This window comes from Gymnoscopelus microlampas, assembly GCF_963454915.1.
Source record: "Gymnoscopelus microlampas genome assembly, chromosome: 4".
Lineage (NCBI taxonomy): Eukaryota > Metazoa > Chordata > Actinopteri > Myctophiformes > Myctophidae > Gymnoscopelus > Gymnoscopelus microlampas.
This window is the reverse complement of record NC_139941.1, coordinates 38,280,448-38,299,442: the sequence shown is the minus strand read 5'-3', so window position 1 is coordinate 38,299,442 and position 18,995 is coordinate 38,280,448. Positions and strand designations below refer to the sequence as shown.

General features: G+C 41.0%; 1 protein-coding gene across 1 annotated transcript in view; it reads left to right on the top strand.

Moving 5' to 3' along the window:
• Positions 1-466: 466 nt before the first annotated feature.
• The window catches only part of bin3 (bridging integrator 3), a 41,230-nt gene continuing 22,701 nt past the window's right edge, over positions 467-18,995 (top strand). Inside the window, exons 1-3 of the mRNA XM_084056217.1 lie at positions 467-588; positions 10,692-10,740; positions 11,427-11,467. Coding sequence (XP_083912343.1) covers positions 581-588; positions 10,692-10,740; positions 11,427-11,467 — 98 coding nt within the window. The 5' untranslated portion in view covers positions 467-580. The remainder of the gene's footprint in view (positions 589-10,691; positions 10,741-11,426; positions 11,468-18,995) is intronic.

Sequence of the window (18,995 nt, the reverse complement as noted above, 5' to 3'; positions counted from 1 at the left end):
GATCAGTAGACGATCAGCTTGTATATCAGTTGTATCCGTCTTTTTTACTGGCAAGTCCTACAATGAAATATACATTTGGCTTTACCTTAACCACTTAAAACCCTTACTGTGGGGAAAGCTTTCACAGAAAATAGTAGCCATGGTTCACATGACGCTCGTCTATGACAGTCATGTTTCAGGGCTAAGAAAATAGCTGATCGACAAGCTCAAGTCACGATTTTCAGCGAAAGTTTTCCCCACATGACAAACAACAGAAAATACACTAGTATAGAGCCCTGAGGGACTCTATACTATACCCCCATATATACCCCCATATGGCTCTCAGCCATTTGGTAAGTGGTTAAATATCCTATAATAATGATTTTTCACTAGATTTCCATTGGTGGGTGAAGTGGTTTATTCTCATATCGTGTTCTGTTATTCCTGCGGAACAACTTCCTTTGAGGAAGGAAACACTCGTGGCTTGGCTTCCTGTTCCTGTGTGGAGTGTTGATGTTAATGAGAAGGGGGATGAAGTCCTGTGAAGACACTACATAAAACTACTCTGCGAAACTGGAATTATCACAGACATCCACACAAAATGAGCTGGTAAGTGTGCGTTTGTTACTATGTACATTTTGGTGTCACTGTGGCGTGTTTTAGCTCAACGCATAGACTCGAATTTCGCCGTTGTTGTTCTTGTAAGTAGGACAAATGGATTAAAGGCTAATGGCTATGTTTCTTAGCACGGGCGTGTTACTCGACACACATGACGTAATGTTCCGAACACGAGAGTGTCGACGTGTGCCGCGTCGACACTTTCATCTGTCGAAAATGTCGTCATTTTCCCCAAGCGACACTCGTGCGACGCAATGTAGCCCAAGCTACGGGTTGGACTATTTCCTGGTGTGGAACAGGATTGCCATGTCCGCTTATTACAAGCGACTTTGGGCTTGTTCTTCTGTGAAGTTGCCTGTAAATATTGGTGATCGCGGTTTTTGTGGGCTTGTTTCTAAAGTGTAGTTGCTTATTATGTTGTTTAAACCAGTGGTTCTAAAATATTTAATGTGAAGAAACCCCAAATTAATATGTAATTATTAGGCTAGAACCGCCAAATTAATATGTAATTATTACCCCTTAGATTTTATTTGTATATAATAGCAGATATACAAGCTCCATGCTACGCGTGGTGAGCTTGTAGATTTTCAAATAGTCGATGATGTATATAGGCTTACAACTGTGCACTTGTTGTGGCCTAAGTTGCTTCTTTTGGGCTTGTTTTCCTAGTGCTGGTTGCTTATTTCTCTCACAAAACCTGGCAACACTGGTGTGGAACGGTTCCACTCTCCACAACTTTATAATCTAGCGTTTGGTTCGTTAGACCAACGTTTGCAAGTTACGAATCTGATGGAATAGGAAATAAGTTATAAAACTGCAGAGTTGTGCAATTAATGCTTTAAATTGTTTATTTAATCGTTAATCTGCACAATGTTAAATGAAAACGTAGACGACATGAATGAACGGCGGGCTCAGACTATTGCACTGAACTGAGCCACATGCTTATGCCATACAAATTCAATTATATTTATCTGGGATCTTAATCTTAAATCTTAATCTGTTATTTTTAGCAAGCTACACTATCACTGTCATAAACTACCACACTAACTGCTAGTTGCATTGGACGGTCAGAACATATGTGGGTCACCATGCCAAAATGGGACAAATACAAGAGTTAACAAGAAGATGTCGTAGACATCGAAACGTCAGTCACCCTTGCTTGCACCTTTTTAAAATAAGAGAGGCTTAAATGTCCGAGGTGCTCCAGTGTCCCACTCTTGTGACGCACCGGACCTGCCTTGTTTTGGCTGAGGCACGGTGGTATTCCTCTTCTTCACAAGAGTTAACAAGTCCTGCTGTTTACTAATCGTTAGCCACAGTAAAAGATGACGAGAAATGCTGTTAGTGTCTAGCTTTAAAGTGTGCACGCACTGGCACTGTTTTCAAGTTTAAATACATATTTTAAAAGTGTGCACGCACTGGCACTGTTTTCAAGTTTAAATAAATTTTTTTAAGGGGGTTTCATACATGCCATTTTGAATGTTGTGCAGCTTATTAGTTCATGTCAGCTCATACACCAAAGACACATTTTCTGTGGCTACGTGTGTCCCTGCACACAGACACTGTGCTGTGTGTATGTGTCTGTGATGTGTGTGACAGAGAGGGAGAAAGACAGTAAGGTTCATTGTCTACCATGATTAAGAATTAGGTCGCATGTAGGTGTGCGGTTGTGCTCATGTATCTACCTTTTATACATGTTCATTTTGTTTGTTGTATATTATTATTATAGCTACAGAGAGAGAGAGAATCCGTTGTGGTTGGCTAGACATGGATTCATAAGCCACACAAATCACACAGTCCATAATGCTCTATTTTACTTGGAACCATTAATAAGAATGTTTATTACATGTCTTAGTTTATGGGTCATTCTTATTGGTCAATCACTGAATTCACCGTACTGTTAGCAGTGTTTCCCCCTAGGATGAAGTTCTAACAGTGGAGCTGGGAACCCCACTCGCGTGCGCAAATGTTTTTAATTATTCGTTTTTAAAATGTATTTTTCCCAAAATATTTCTCGTTGTTATAATGTATCAGAGTGCAATACACCTCCCAAACAATCGGGTCGCGGAGTTAAAAGCATATGGAGAAAGTAAGGAGAAAATGGCCACCGATCGGATTAAAATGCTTTTTATTGAACAATAGGGAATATACGGGTACTTCTGAGGGGCCGTACATAATTGTAACATCCGTGGCCATGGGGTAAGAACTTTGTATTTGAAATCTGAAAGTTAATGTAGATGTACAGACCAAAAAGGGAGAAGATCATCCATGACTGTCATATAATATGTGACAGTCATGTATCAGGGCTTGCTGCTTCAATGCATTTATATGAAAGTGCTGCACAGTTAACAAAAAAACAAAAAAAAATCATGATTACATTTTTTCACATACAAAATCGTATTTGGGCAGCTGTTGCACCTTGCCCTTGTTTCTTCACCATTACACAAGTGTCAATTTGTCTAGCCACCAATCAAGCTCACAGAGGAACAATAAAGCCATCCTTTCCACCAAAAATCATCTATATCAATTACTGTGTTATTTAATTAATCTTAATTTCAGTATTAAGCAAAATTTATGGGATCATCTATTTAGCCATAATAGTGCAGCACTGCAGCCCTATAATAATTTCATCCAAATGAATTGCATCCTGCCCCATTTTCAGTATCATGGTCAGCCAGTAGACAATATGCAAGACAGCGTCACTTGGCTCAGCCAGACAATCAATGGCTGGCAAGCGACATGTCCACCAGCACGCACGGCCAAACACAAGGTCAAGAGTGGGGTGCAAGACCAGTGAAAAGAGCCCTTTATTGGCTCTGCTGACAGATGCATTCCACTAGAGCCTGTACACTTGCTTGTATGACGCGAAAGGATTGACTCCAGGGTCATTGTCAGAACAATTCCACTCCTAGTGTCTTCAACTAGCCCTCTGTACTTCGTGGAATATGCTAGTTTGTGTGATGCGTTAACCCCTCTGATGGCATACACTTTCAACATTTTAGGGAAAAGCCATTACTTCTTCCACGTTGATGCATAATCTGGCCCGGTGAAGAAGACTGTTCCTTTGTCTTTGCCTACGTGCAGACTGGACAAGAGTGACGTGTAGCCCATTAGGTCAGAGCAATGATCAGATAAATGATTTCAACTATGCCTAGTGGTTCCTATGACAGTGCTTACTGTGTCATAAAGAGGTTTTGCAACTATTTAGCCTTGAATGTAGGCCATATCCGATATTTCCTGGGAATAAAAGGGAAGAAGTTGCTAGAAGGATAAGACAACTTTGCCTTGTTTAACTAGAGGTTGAAGGTTGCACCGCTGCACAACCAATATGCCCATATATGGAGATCTCTGTACCTATCTCTGTAGTCCTTTTATGCCCATTTGAGGTCGCTGATGTCATCAGTATATGCCCATATATGGGCATGCCCCCTTTTGTGCCCATATATGGAGCTGACTGATTTGTTTGCGCCTATTTGGGTGTAGCTGCATTGGGAACTATGGCTGAGTCATGGTGACATGAGCGTGACACTGGTCAGCTGGCAGCAGGTCCTAGCTTAAGCCAATTTTATTATGTATATATACTGTATGTTTCAGTTAAATAATTTATTTTTTATTTTTGGGGCGGTGTAACCGCCCCCTATAAGTGAGGTTTGGACACTGACCAATCCTGCACCGTGATTGGCCAATAGTCTACAACGCAGTCTACAACGCTAACCCTTCCACAGTCAATGCAAATCTGTACTTTTGCAAAGTCAGCCAATCACATTACAGCTAGTGTCATCACCACTAGCTGTAATGTGATTGGCTGACTTTGCAAATTCAGGACTGTGATTGGCTAGCGAAACACATGACACATGTGCAGCCCTATGAATAGCAGTATGGACTTAAAAAAAAACACTTTTATGTTTTTTTTTAAGTGAGTCATGTTGTGATGACCACACACCGCCCACTTCACACTGGGTGTGATTTTTTTATTTTAATTTTATTTTGAGCGCTAGCTTTCGGCCCAAAGTCTTACCTGGTGCCTCAAGTCAGTGCATGTAAGCGGAGCGGGATGATTGTTAACGGGTGGGGGGAGCGGAGCGGGGGGGGGAAGCAACATGAGCGGATAGCGAGCGTGACAACAGCTCCCTGGAGCGAGGAGCGAATTATGTTGCCCATTTTAATGCTGAGTAGTTTCTCCATTTAAGGAATCTGCCGCATGCCATGAATGCAGCCCATCTTGCTCTTATGCACCGTTTGATCTTCTTTTTGGTCCAACCAGTGATGTCACACGTCCTGAAACTCCTGTTGGATTTCTGAGTTCCACTATGTGTCATCAGCAGGCCTAGATTTGTGCTTGTAAGCCTAAGGTATAGTCTTACAGTAACTATCGTGTGGTAAGGTCCTACTGTAAGACATGGGATGATGTGCTTTCACAGAAGTAGAGTAACCAATATTTCTAAATGTGACGGACCCTGCTGAAATATCACTGTGTGAGGAAACATCAGAAATGATTCTCACGGCAATTCTCCATCTGGTTCGTTGCCATAATTATTTTTCCCTGACTATCACACTCTTTTGCTATATTTGCCTGTAACACATTGTCCTTATCACTACTTTGTGGTGGTCCGAACATGTGACAGATTGTCTTGCATTTTATCTATGTTATAGCAACTTCACACCAGAAATGTCTGCATTAGTGAAGCCTTAGAATGGCTGTGATATTACATACATTTCATATATTACATATACACAGCCATGGTTCTCCCATGCCCAAGGGAGTCATGGCGGAAGCATTCACATTTGTATAGCCAGAGCTGCTCACTGAGAAAGTAGACAAAACAGATATTGTGACTTTAATCATTGTAATTCTGTTGGTTAGGTTTATATGAACATCTTCCAGAACATGAATGTACCACCATGAAATAATTGATACAATCTCAAGGAAGTATTGTCTTCACAGAGTTCACATAGATTATCAATGGCTGTTCAAGGAAGTAAAGTCTTGGTTCCCTGACTATATTTACTGGTATATGCATTCATATTTACATACATTCACTCACTATAGATTAACTATATTGTTTATTTTTGAAAGTGACTAACAGACAAGCCGAATTTGTCTTTTATCATGACTGATGTGATCATTGTAAAGTTAGGCTTGTCATCTGGCAAATGTTGAAAGTAGATGAGTCATCCAAGATCGCGCTGAGGAATTTCAGTGGGTGACGGAAGAGTTTTCCATGATGGTGTTGGCTCACCAAAAAACTATGACATGAGTGAAACTATCTTTATCTGAGATTTTGGGCATTTTCGGCTTTACTCTTAAAGTGACAATGAGTAGAGAAAGGCAGAGGGGATGACATGCAGCAAAGGTGCATGTCATGCAAAAAAAAGGTGCACCTTTCATACTGTATATATCAGGTGCATCTAAAAATGTTTGAATATGGTGGAAAAGTTAATTTGTTTCCGTAATGTAATTCAAAAAGTGAAACTTAAATATATATATATATATTTTTTAAAGATTTTTTTCGGGGCTTTTTATAGCTTTATTTGGAGAGGGACAGTGAAAGTAGGCTGACAGGAAACGGGGAGAGAGATGGGGGAAGACACGCAGCAAAGGTCGTCGGGAACGGGACGCGAACCCGCGACACGCTGTCAGTTAAGGGATTTCAACCGAGGGTGCCTGGACCGCGACACCACGGCCCAGGCCCTTAAATATATCTTTGATTTATTACACAAAGTGAAATATTTCAAACCTTTTGTTGTTTTAATCTTGATGCTTACGCCATACAGCTCATGAAAATTAAATTATTCAAGTATCTCAAAATATTTAAATATTACACAAGACCAATCAAAAAAAGTATTTATAATACAGAAATGTTTACCTTCTGAAAAGTATGTTCATTATGCATTCAATACTAAGTCGTGGCTCCTTTTGAATGAATCACTGCATCAGTGCAGTGTGACGTGGAGGCAATCAGCCTGCTTTTTCGTTTTTATTTTAAGATTTGTTTTATGTCTTTTCTGAATTTATTGGATAGTACAGTGGAGAGAGACAGGAAACGGGGAGAGGGTCGGGGAGTGACATGCAGCAGAGAGAGAAAATCAAACCCGGGACACTGTCAGGCATCAAAGCATATGTGGGACACGCCTTAACCACTTGGTCATCGGCACCCCAGCCTGTGGCTCTGCAGAGGTTTTATGGAAGCCCAGGTTGCTCTGATAGCGACCTTCAGCTTGTCTGCATTGGGTCAGGTCAGGTGTCTCTTCTTCCTCTGTCTTGACAATACCCCTAGATTCTCTGTGGGGTTCAGGTCAGGCAAGTTGGCTTGCCAATCAAGCACAGTAATACACCATGGTCGCACACCAGTTATTAGTAGTTTTGGCACTGGGCAGGTTCCATGTTCTGCTGGAAAAGGAAATCAGCATCTCGATAAGATTGTCAGCAGTCGCAAGCATGAAATGCTCTAAAATCTCCTGGTAGACCGCTACGTTGACTCTGGACTTGATAAAACAGTGGACCAACACCAGTAGATGACATGGCACCCCAAATCATCATTTGGAATTTCACAGCCTCTCACTCTTCCTCCTGTACTTCTATACTCTAAGTCCATAATAATAATATAAAAAACATCATTTACACTTCACAGAAACAGAAATAGATAGGAACTAAAGAACAAGGCAGAGAAAGGGGGAAGAAAAATAGAGACCTAACTGAGAGATTTGGAGAAGAGGAAAGAAAAGTAGAAATGTTTGCGCCAGTATGTATTGGTCTGGTGTTTTATACAGAGCGGGATCCCTTCAAATTATGTTTTGACACTTTAAGCTTGATTTATACTTCATTGCGGCGGCAGTGGCTCAGTGATAGAGTGCGGCCGGATGGCAACCGCAAGGTTACCAGTTCGATCCCGGGCTCCCCCAGAGTTAGTGTTGTTCCTTTAGCAAGACACTGAACCCCTAATTGCTCCCGATGAGCAGGTTGGTGGCGCCTTGCATGGTTTCCTCCGCCATCAGTGTGTGTGTGAATGGGTGAATGCAATGCACAATCTATGTAAAGCGCTTCGGATAAAAGCGTTATATAAATGCATCATTTACAATATACCCTTGTACAATGGTGTTGCGCCAAAAAATAGAGATTTACAAGCTCACAATGCATCGCCATAGAGCTGTGCCTCGCACGGTTTGGTGCGCACTGTACCTCGCTGTATGATGGAGTATAAATAAGCATAGCCAGCGGAGAGGGAAGGGAGAGGTGGGCTCGCTGCCTGTAGATAGAGGCAGACACTGGAAAGAGAGAGCGCATGGAGTGCGTTTATACAGCGGTATCCAGTGACCAGTACTGAGGTTGGCTCTGATTATATTATGAACATCTCTGTAAATGTGTGCGGGATTGTCCTTTTATTATAAGTACTACATTTGCAAGAATCAATATGCGCTCTCGCAGTACCACACCGAAATTCAGGCCCTGGCACTGCCATTAGGCCACAGAAGTACCTCCACTAATTGTTTTTTCACATATGTTTTATGTTTTTTGAAATTTTGATTTCATAACAGAAGTCAACAGGGCTCTGATCCGAAACCTTGCCCAAATTTGCCAAAGGGAATGTCTCCAAATTTCAAAGGCAACCGTTGCATTCATAAGGAATCGTATGCAATGGTTCAGAACTTTATCCCATGTTTTTTGGGTCACGGTTTCAGTTCGGTTTTGGTACAATTTGAAAAAGAAAATAAAAAGTTTGAAACTTGAAAAATATTTGTGAAATTATTTCCAAATATCTTTATTTTACATATTGGGAAAAGAGAACTTATGTCACTGACTTCACCCAGAGCCTAATTCACAGTGCGATGGGGAGGGGGAGGGACTGGCGCAAAAAAAAGAGACTTATGTTTTCGCCCCTGTCCGTCTGTGTGTCATTCCGTCTGTGAGCAGCTAATCTCCTGCACCGTTGGTCTGATCGCTGTGAAACTGTGCACGCACACTCCCTGGAGGCCAAGTAAAAACCTATTTTTTAATATATTACTTCTACAGATTTTGTCCAAACATCACGCAGATCTGTTCACATTATCTCTATAGTCATGTTTGTGCTCAAGACTTGGCTTCCAAAGTTTGCAGGAGTAGCCCGTTTTGAACAAAATGCATCAAATCATGACGATTACTATGACATTTTTCAAATCGGCCTCATGGTGGCGCTATGACAGGCCGATTCACGTTTTGGCCTATAACTCTTGAACCGTAGGTCATACATTCAACATTTTCCCCCTACATTCCTTGAATCATTACGCAAATCCCCAAATATGCCACGCCTATTTCCACCTGACGATATTAACACCATTTTGATTTTTTTTGGTAAAATAGTTTTTGCTACTACCGATTTTGTCCAAACCTCACCCAAATTGGTACACCTTATATCTGTAGTCATGTGATCAAGATGTCTCTGTCAGATCTTACGGATTCTATTCCGATTGACTACAATTGGCTTTCAAATTTAGCTGGAGGGGCCCGTTTTGCGCAACATGTTACAAGCACCGCTGGACCGATCGACAGGAAACTTTGCACACTCCCAGTTGGCCAAGGAAGAATCTCTTCCCAATAGTTTTTCAAATCGGCCTGTTATAGCGCCACCATGAGACACTGACTACATTATCTCTGTAGTCATGTGATCAAGACATATGTCATATTTCTCATATTCCATTCCGATTGGCTATGACTGGCTTCCAAAGTTTGTGGGGGTGGCCCGTTTTGCACAAAATGCTGCACATCATAATTGCAGCGCCCGACTTAATGCACAATATGTACAGTATATACCATTTTCTGAAGGTGGGCAATCTCTGCTAATGGCTAGAAGTCCAAATTAGACTGGTATGGTCCTCTAAGTCTAAGCGTGATTTCTGGATCTGAAAGTCACTGAAAATAATGTTAGGTCTAGAGTTATATACAGTAGAGTCATGTACAACACTCCACAATTTCCAACAAATCAAAGAGCGCTTTTTTCACATGAATGTAAAATAAGATAAGCAGCAAGTGTCTAAGAGACTTTCTCTCCCACCAGTGGAAGCAGGCTTTTACCTGTAATTCATATTAATCCTTAAACCTCACATGGCCATGTTAGGTTGTATGATTGAGCTGTCATCAAAAGGATCTTCCCCACACATCACTTGTTCCCAGGTTGCACAATAAAGCTCTTCCTCACACCCTCTGTTTTCCATCTCATTAGTCTACACACCTTTCTTTTGACGCAGCTGCTGCCTCACCCAGCCTGTCAGCAGCAACTGTCCATCATGTACCTTAGATTTCAGGCTATTAGTGTCACATCAATGACAACTTGCAGCCATGTGTGGTGCTAAAGCAAGCATTCTCTTTCTCATGGATTCCCAAAGATGAGCATGGTTTGGAAGGGGTATAAAACACCTGAGAAGAAGGAAACTTCAGCTTGGGATGGGGGATCTGTAACTAGCGTGTCGGTTTGTTTTGTATATTTTAAGAGTAAAACTTTGGATTCCATTCTGAAAATTAGGTACAACTACAGTACACCTTAACTTTAGCCTGTTCTGCCTGCAGTTGCCCTATATGTAATAATCACACATCTTTGAGTTGTAAAAAAATGTTTTCTTATTGAATTGCAGTTTTGGATTCAAGTTTTGTTTTATAGGCAAGCTGTGGCTCTGGCTTTGTTGTTTCAAGTCTGCTGTAAACCTTAGACTGAAGGGGTGCCCAGTTGCCTAAAAATACCACAATTGTGATTTATGGCTTTTTGCACAATATAGCATGTGTGTCTGTGTTTGATTGGTGGCAGGGGGTTCCGCAGAAAAGCCACACAGAGCACAGGGGACAACCACTTCTAATTAGTGATATCCGGCTGCAATGGGAGCCAGATGTGTCGAGTGATGACAGGAAGTTAATGCACAGGGTTCTGGCCACACACTCCAGAGAAGCAGGGGTTAACAGCTTCAAATTGACAGTCTGTGGCATCCGAATGCCTTGCTTGCTCACTTAGGCCAATACCCCACCCGTCAGGCTACTGATGCCAGTCAAAGCCATTAAAAGTCTTTAGGGCAAGCCAGTGTCAAATGGTTTTATCTGTCATTTGTCAAATCTTCTCCTCTCATTTCAGGATTCCATTCAAGATTGGACAACCAAAGAAGCAGATTGTCTCTAAAACTGTAAGTCACCAGTCCTTTGTTCACCAGTCCGTTTAACAGAATCTACTTGTGTAAAACAATACCCTAGCTTTACCTGACAAACAACATGCTTAGGAGTCTGTAGAGATCTTGTAGTTAGAGCTACATTAATCTAGTAGCCTAAATCATCTCATCAGTTGTGCTTCAGCTGAGAGACTTGTGGGGTGCCAATTTGTCCGAGCCATGCGAGGGGGCAGAGGTGGTTGCCTTGAAGTGCCAATGAGTGGGTGTTCTCCTTGCTGGACAAAACCACTTCCAGTGTAATGGGGCCTGTGGCCCAACAGACACTGTCAGACTGGCCTCCCTGCTTCCTGTGCTGTCCAGGGCTTTAACCATGGAGTGGGATAGAAGCAGCCCAATAGATGACCTGCTGGTGACAAACTGGCAGCTGCCTCCCTCGTTGATTTGGCCAATGTGTGTTTAAATCCAGAGTCCCACAGAACCACAAGACAGGCTACCTCTGTAACCTCTGTAACCAATGTTTGTTGGGTCTCAGACAGGGTTGGGGGGGCGCTGTCATTATCATGTTAGCATATGTTGTGATTAACCACTAATTTAAGGGAAAGACATTTAAAATGAACCCACATGTTAAATAATGTAACCAGTGAGAAGTTTACATGATTTCTTTATTTTTTTAATTGGTAAAAATGTTTCCAATTTGTTTCCAGGTTGAAAGAGACTTTGAACGTGAATATGACAAACTCCAAAAGTAAGTAACTTTTTTAACTAGTACTTAAATAATAAGGTCAATGAAACATACAAGACCATTCAATGGCCTTTACACAAGGGGAAGCACACCCTAAAACAAAATACACGTATGCCCTTCATATAGTCTTGACAGTTAAGTCTACTGTAAATGTGTTGCAGGAGTCATGTTTCTCTTAAGTAGGAGAGAAATTGATGCTTGAATCCGAGTAGGTGTACCACGCTCTTTTGACTCGTTATAAACATCCAAGGGAAGCAGCTCTAGTTTATCACTACATTTCTTTAAAATCTCAGTGGTAATGCCATCAGGGACTTTATGAGACCTCACTGATTTTATTGCCTCATCTAATTTGGTTAGTTTCAATTTTGAATCTAATGCTCCGTTCACACGGAAAGATACAAATACTTTGTATCTTTTGTAGCAGCTACAAACGTCGGATGTTGCTTTGTATCTTCATGTCGCTGGCTTCCATTGAAAATGAATGGTAGCATGTATCTTTGTATGTGCTCGTACGCAGCATAAGTCACTCGCAGTTGCAGGTCTATTGTGGGTGTAATAAAGATTACTGAAAAATGCGTTCGACGTGGGGTCCTATGGAATGTCTGATGTGTGTGTGTGAGATCTCTACTGGGCCCATCAGCACTATATTTCCTTTGCACTCTGCCAGCAGGACAAGGACCTCAATTCTCAAATATCTTTTTCATTATGTTAAAAACACCACCCAACCTCTGCTTTCAACGAGTGTGTATGAGAGGGAGGGCCACTTGTTGATGTGAGAACAAACAACTAGCCTTATCACTGTACTCATAATAATTACCATGTGTCAGAACATGCATTTTGCTTGCTTGGTGAAGAGCAAGTCAAACTCGGCTTGTAGATTCATGCATTCCTTATACAATTCAGTGCTAGGGTTTCTAGAATATTAGTGATATAGACTGAGGTTTAATAAGAGTTTAGTCAGCCTTTTATATTTTGGTTGGCAGAATAAGAGATAATTTGACTTAAAAATGTTTTAAAGACTCCTATATCTGAGAGTTAGAAGTGAAATATTTTTTGTTGATAGAGACAAAAGTGTCAGTAGCTCTTTTCGCCAAACTCCAGGGAAGGGGAGAAAGATTAAAGAAAATAGAAGTCCTTATCAGAGAGAAGTTGTGAATTGAATTTCACTGGGAAGTGACGATGCCAGCAACCAGTCTGCAGGTGAGCAGCAATGCACAAATCAGTGTGACAGGCCCTGCAAATCTTGCTGATACTTAATTGGCATGTATTTGCTTATTTTAGCCGATTCTACATGTCTCCTAAATCCCAACAGTTTTCTGAAAAACGTATGTTTCTATATCAGTGGTGCTCAATCTTTTTCCATGTCAAGGACCCCCTAAACGATATGAATTTGGCCGTGGACCCCCATCTCAAAATATTTTGTTCCGGGGACCCCCCAGAAGCAAAGATTTGAGTAAAAAATGTTTGCTTTAAAACAATATATATTCAACGATTTGCACACTTTCACGATTTTTTTATTTGCAAAATAGAAATTTGGAAAAGAAAAAGTAAATATCTCAATAAAAAATATATTCTATAGAATAAACAAATATTATTTTGTAAACTTTTTTGCCACACCCGCCCCTGGCCACCCCCTCACAGGACTCTGTCTAAGCAATGTGATTGGTTGAAAAAAAAACACTAGGGGGGCGAGACAATAAGTACATGAGTTTGTTCAGTTCTTTTTACTCTATTTCTAAACGGATGTATTTAGAAACACTGACAAGATAAACTTATATTCCATTCATATCTATATGCACCTGATCACAGTGGCCCCTGGAGCTCTTGGGAATGACCTTCCTTTTCTTACTTTGGTGTTTTCACCTCAGCACAGCTTAGACCATATGTTTTATCTGCGTTTACTGTGACCTCCAGCGATGTCACATGCAAATAATTATGCATAAAGTTTACAAAGCATGCACATACAAAATATTAAATCCCAGGTGCTGGACAGAGGAACATGTTAAAATAGAAAAGTAGTCTGCACACTGGATCGTGCTCCCATAGTTAATTTATTGTATTACCACCAAGATGATGTTTCCAGCATCTTGGCCGTTTCGCAGACAAAGAAAACTTCAAATACTTAGTTGGCCAGGTCACCTGGGAGATAACCTGACCCCAGTAGGCTCCCAATAAATTGTTGAATACGTATATCACACATAGACCCATAAAAGATTACACCACAATGCAAACAACCTGATAATGAAATCCAATAAGTAAGAAAGAAGCAGGTGTGCTTCCTCCGGATGCCTTTTTAGTTTCGGCAGTGGGTGCTCAGCTATACATATACGGTAACTTAAATCAAATACCACCGAAGTGGAAAAAGCGGCACTCCAAAATAAAGGATGCAAGACTACAAGACTACTAGAAATTCAAATTCTCATTTATTGAGACCGCTTATGCGTGAAATCCAATACTAAGTGGAGTTGTTCCAATAACGGTATAGTACCAGTATCGGAAAAGCTGCCGATATTGCCCTAAATGCTGGTAGCGGTATCAGCGAGTATGCCAATCTGATACCTCATCATTTATCACATGATATTTCATTTATAGTAAACAAATATTCTTTGTTTTGATTGCTTCAGTTGATGTTGCACTACTGCTTTATATTCTCACTTGTGGCTGCACTTAAACAATTATTAATGGAATTGTTATTTATACCTAGATTTGTGTTATTGCGTGTTGTATCGGATCGGTACTCGGTATCAGCCGATACACAGGTTGCGGGTATCAGAATCAGTATAGGGAAGAAAAACATTTTATTGGACCATCTCATTGAAAAACCATACTGTATAATGGTATAATGCATAGTAACATGCACTCTAAAATCCCAAGAAAATACACCTTGCACACGCACGCAGACAAACACACACGCATGGCGCGTGCACACACAAAAGCGATACAAAGGTCAATTCTGTCAGGTCACAGAGCGTGTATGTTCCTACTAGAGCTGATCAGAACTTGTAATTACGTGACTAGAGCATGGAACATCATATACTCTATGTCCAGCAGTAACAAAGAGAAAAAAGAGGGACATTTCTTCTTAGGCCTTGCACGACAATCGGACACTGCAATCATGATTTGAGGCATTTTGTTCCAAAAATGTGGTTTGCTAAATTAGACCTGCTGGTGGCGCTATAACAGGCCAAGGTGAAAAGGGTGGCATTTCTTCCTCGGCCTAGTGGGAATGTGCGTGCAAAATTTCTCGGAAATCGCATGCTGCGTTCATGATTTGAGGCATTTTGTTCATAATGTACCAATCCTGTAAACTTTGGAAGCCAATTTTAGCCAATCATGATGGAATATGGAAAATCAGACAGATCCGTGTTGATCACATGGCTATAGAGATACTGTGTACCGATTTGCGTGTTTTTTGGACAAAATATGTAGGAGTAATAGCAAAAAATGTGTTTTGCAAAAGTCTGCCTCATGGTGGCGCTATGACAGGCTGATCTGAAAAATGTGGGGCAGAGGTTCTGCTGTGGCATCCAAGGAGTGTGTGTGCGCAGTTTCACAGCGACCGGGCCAATGGTGGCGGAGATTAGCTGCTCGCAGACAGAAGGACGGACACACGGACGGACGGACGGGGGGCAAAACATACTCTCTCGCCATGCCTATCGGCCTGGAGACAATAATGAAAGGCAATGAACACTACTACAGCAATAGAAGGGCAAATGTTATATGACCCACAAGCTGAAAATGTTCAACAGAGCAAACAAACACAGGTCATATCATAACACATACCGTAAGATGTCATATAGTAAGTGAATAGAAGGCTGACCCATGATAGCCTATACTTAAGCGAGTCACTATAAAAGGTCACAAATGAAATACCTCATTTAGCCCTTTTGGGGCCAATGTGTCAAAAGTGTTATAGATCCAACATGCTTCTCTTTTGTGTAACAATGAGTTTATATGACCTCCATGACGGGGAATTTCGACCTGTTCACTGCCCAAATATCTGAGAGAAGAAACCATATGTGATGTTTGTGTAAAAAGTACTACCCCTGGGCTTCTAAGGTGAACGCAGCAGATATGTACAGTTTACATCAGTATTTGTACATGGCAATGATGTCTCTTTTCAAAAAGTCCAAAAAGTGTCTCGGTTCATAACAAGCCCTAGTCTGTGAGTTCAACTCATACCTTGAAGTTACTGTCCGTCACATTAGCATACTACACACGTAAATTTGGCACATCCACTTGCGATCATCTTTATACACTGATCAGCGGTGCTCACACACGTCTCAAATCAAGTATTATGATTGACTCGAAAGACACAACCAGTGTTTTTAAATGACTATGCCTCCTAGTTCAGATCTAGGTTCAAATTTCAGATGTCTCAATCCGTATACTGTAGGTGAAAGGTCAAAATGTGTCCTGAATCAGAAGCCAGGCAATTCTGTAAATTCGTACACCTTTTTTGTGAAATGGTGAAATTATCGTACATTTTGGAAAGTTAAATCACTCTGAAGGAGTCTAAACCTGAAAACAAACGTACACAAGCAACTCAGAAAAAAAACGTTATGTTCTCTTTTAAGTGACTAATGTGGCATCACTGTTTATACTCACAACAACATTTGACTAAGAACCGACTGCTTGGTGCATCTGGGCCTTCCCCTTCTGTGTGGCTGAGGTTAAGGAGATCTCCTGAGGGCCTTGCAGGCTATGTGGGAGCACTATTTTGCACACAGGTTTTGGTGAGTAGGAGGGCTCTTTATCAGTGAGGTGTGGCACCAATAGACCTTATAGATGAGTCAGGGACAGGCATGTACAGACAGACATCTAAGTTCTCCACCCTGGAGATCCATATCAGACAAGTGTAGTACATCCAGTAGTGATAAGTATAATAATATTATGTTGTCTATCCTTGCATTGTGTCATGGTAGTAGATGGCCTAAATAAGCTAGTTCATTGAAGTTGATGGATTCTGAAATCCCCAGGCACATCATTGCATGTTCTATTTGTTCTGGCAGAATCTGGTAGCATATACTCGGATAGATCAGAGTGTTCTAAGAATGATGGCAGCAAAATTCTAATGTGTTTTTATAGCTTAATTCTCTAAAGGTGCGTGAAAAGTATTTATTGGGCCCCGTCATGGACAAGTTATAAACCCACTGCAATTAGGTGTCTGAAGCACTATATCATCTTAAATCCAGCCATGGTTGTGCTTCAGAAAGTGATGTTGCAGGCTCATTATAGTAGCACAGGGCAAACTTCAGGGCACATGAGCAACTGAGTAGCAGCTGTTCCATCAGGCCATTCTATTAGCACCTTTTTAAAATCAGGCTTACCTGGCACAAACCTAGAAGGCCTTCTTCACTCCTAAGGATGACACAGGTAGTGCACTAACGCTATCCTTATGCAGCACATACAACATCGGAGGATTTTGTTTAATCCAAGTTGTGTAAATGAACAATTCTGGAGCGCGACCTGAATGCATAAGCTTGGATGTTGGATGTCAGACCATGCTGATTTGTTTTCAATGTAAGAAGAAAAGTAAGAATTCCTGGTTTAAACTTTAAAGCAAAGGCTCATTGAAACTAGCTAGTTTGTTTGGTAGTTTTCAGTACACAGTCTTTCCTGTCACAGTCCATATAAAAGTCAGTATTATGGTATTGGATTTCATTTAACTTGTGGCTCCTCATTGATGACATTCCAGTTCAAAAGTACAGTAGGCCTACATGTAAAGCATTTTATGTTGATATAACAGCTATGAAGACTACCTGAAGTTAGCTGCTGATAAATTGTGAATGCCTTGTCGTCAGATGTCAGATCGGCGGTGCGACGTAGGTGTGAGGGTCGAACTCTTGATGTGGACCTCTAGTTTCCAAAAGTTCCAAAATCAAACCCCTGTTCAGGGATCCAGGGCATGGCATGACAATCTGGAAAATATATAGAACCCTATCAGAGTAAAACTTTACATTTAATGACATACAGTTGCAAACTGCAAGTCAGTCTACACGCACCCTCAAATAACCCTGTCAGCTGCTCTGAAGTGAAAACCTTTTTGTATGATGATACATCACTGTTGAAATGTTTGTGTTGACATCTAGACTATTTAAATTTGTACTCATGGATAATATTTTGTACCATGTACTGATAAGTATATTCTAACCATAGGAATCGTAACCTGGCCAGATTGTATGATGTGCATACAGTACATAATGAAAGGTCTGCAATGCTACAGCAATATACCTCCGTGCCTACGCTCTACTGTAGGATGGTTTCAGTACGTAGTACGGTTTCAAACAGGAACTAATCTACAAGCTAGGGATGGGACAATTATCGTGATAAAGAAATGCTCACAATAATCGTATCGCAGAGATTTTAATTTATTGTGAAATTGTCTTCCGTCATACACTAGGAGGAATTAGCTTTTGTTGAGCTGTAAACTCAGTACCACTTAAATTCTCTATACTTAATAAAACGGACCTGTAAAGAGCAAATACTTTGGTAAAAAAAAAATCTACGAGCTTGTAGATCGGCTATTTTTGGGGAACTTTCTCCCCAGAATAGGGATGCTGGGCATTCAAGTGGTTATCAACAGTGACATTTTAAGTTTTAAGCATATTTTGATTATCGTGATAATATCGTTAATCACAATAACGTTTGCCACAATTATCGTGACATGTCACTTTCATATTGCGCCATCCTTACTACAAGCTAACAACACGTCACAGTTTGTGAATCTATTCTTTTGTGACACTCAATACCCTCTAGTGAATACGTCTGCTGACAATATCACAGCTCCCCTCATTTACTTGTACTGACAACTTCTTTGATTCTTGGACATGATCTGCACACTTTCCGTCTCGATGCTCTTCTGGTTTGATTGGTCCATGCAGCGTTGCACATATCTCATGCTACAAGCGGTCACAGTGCGTGCACACACACATGTTGGCTGCCCCACTTAGAAAAAAAAGTAGCACTTTTAGGCAGAAGCACGAACAAACAGATTTTATTTCTTGCATGAAAAGTGGGAAAAATCTGGAAGTTGGCTTACAATTTTTTTTACATGCCAGAGTGGCTGGTTGGTGTCCTTAATTCACAACCTGAAGAAAAATGTACATACAGTTGGCGGGTGCTAAGTTTGTTCCCTAGTGTCAAATGTCTTGTGCATGCTGCTCCAGACAGACCCATTTCTAGACTGCTCTCCCAATTTGAATGGGGCAGCTGTCATTTTCATTCCCGCCCTGCCTTGTGTTCCCAGTCTGTGTCTGTGCAAACATAATTGACACAAGGCATTAACGATCTGCATCCTTTATCATAGCCATGGCTATCCCCCCATTGCCTGCACCTTTCCATACACGCGCATAACACCAAAACAATGTCCTGACACCATTGAGATTTGTGCCCCTTTCTAATGTATTATTCGGGTTTGTTTATGGTTATATCTGAGTCAGAGTGACGGGCCAGTAGCCAATTATAATATAGTGGTGCCATTCATTTTAAAATTGATGATAAAGTAGGATAAAGTCTATAGGGTTTCTAG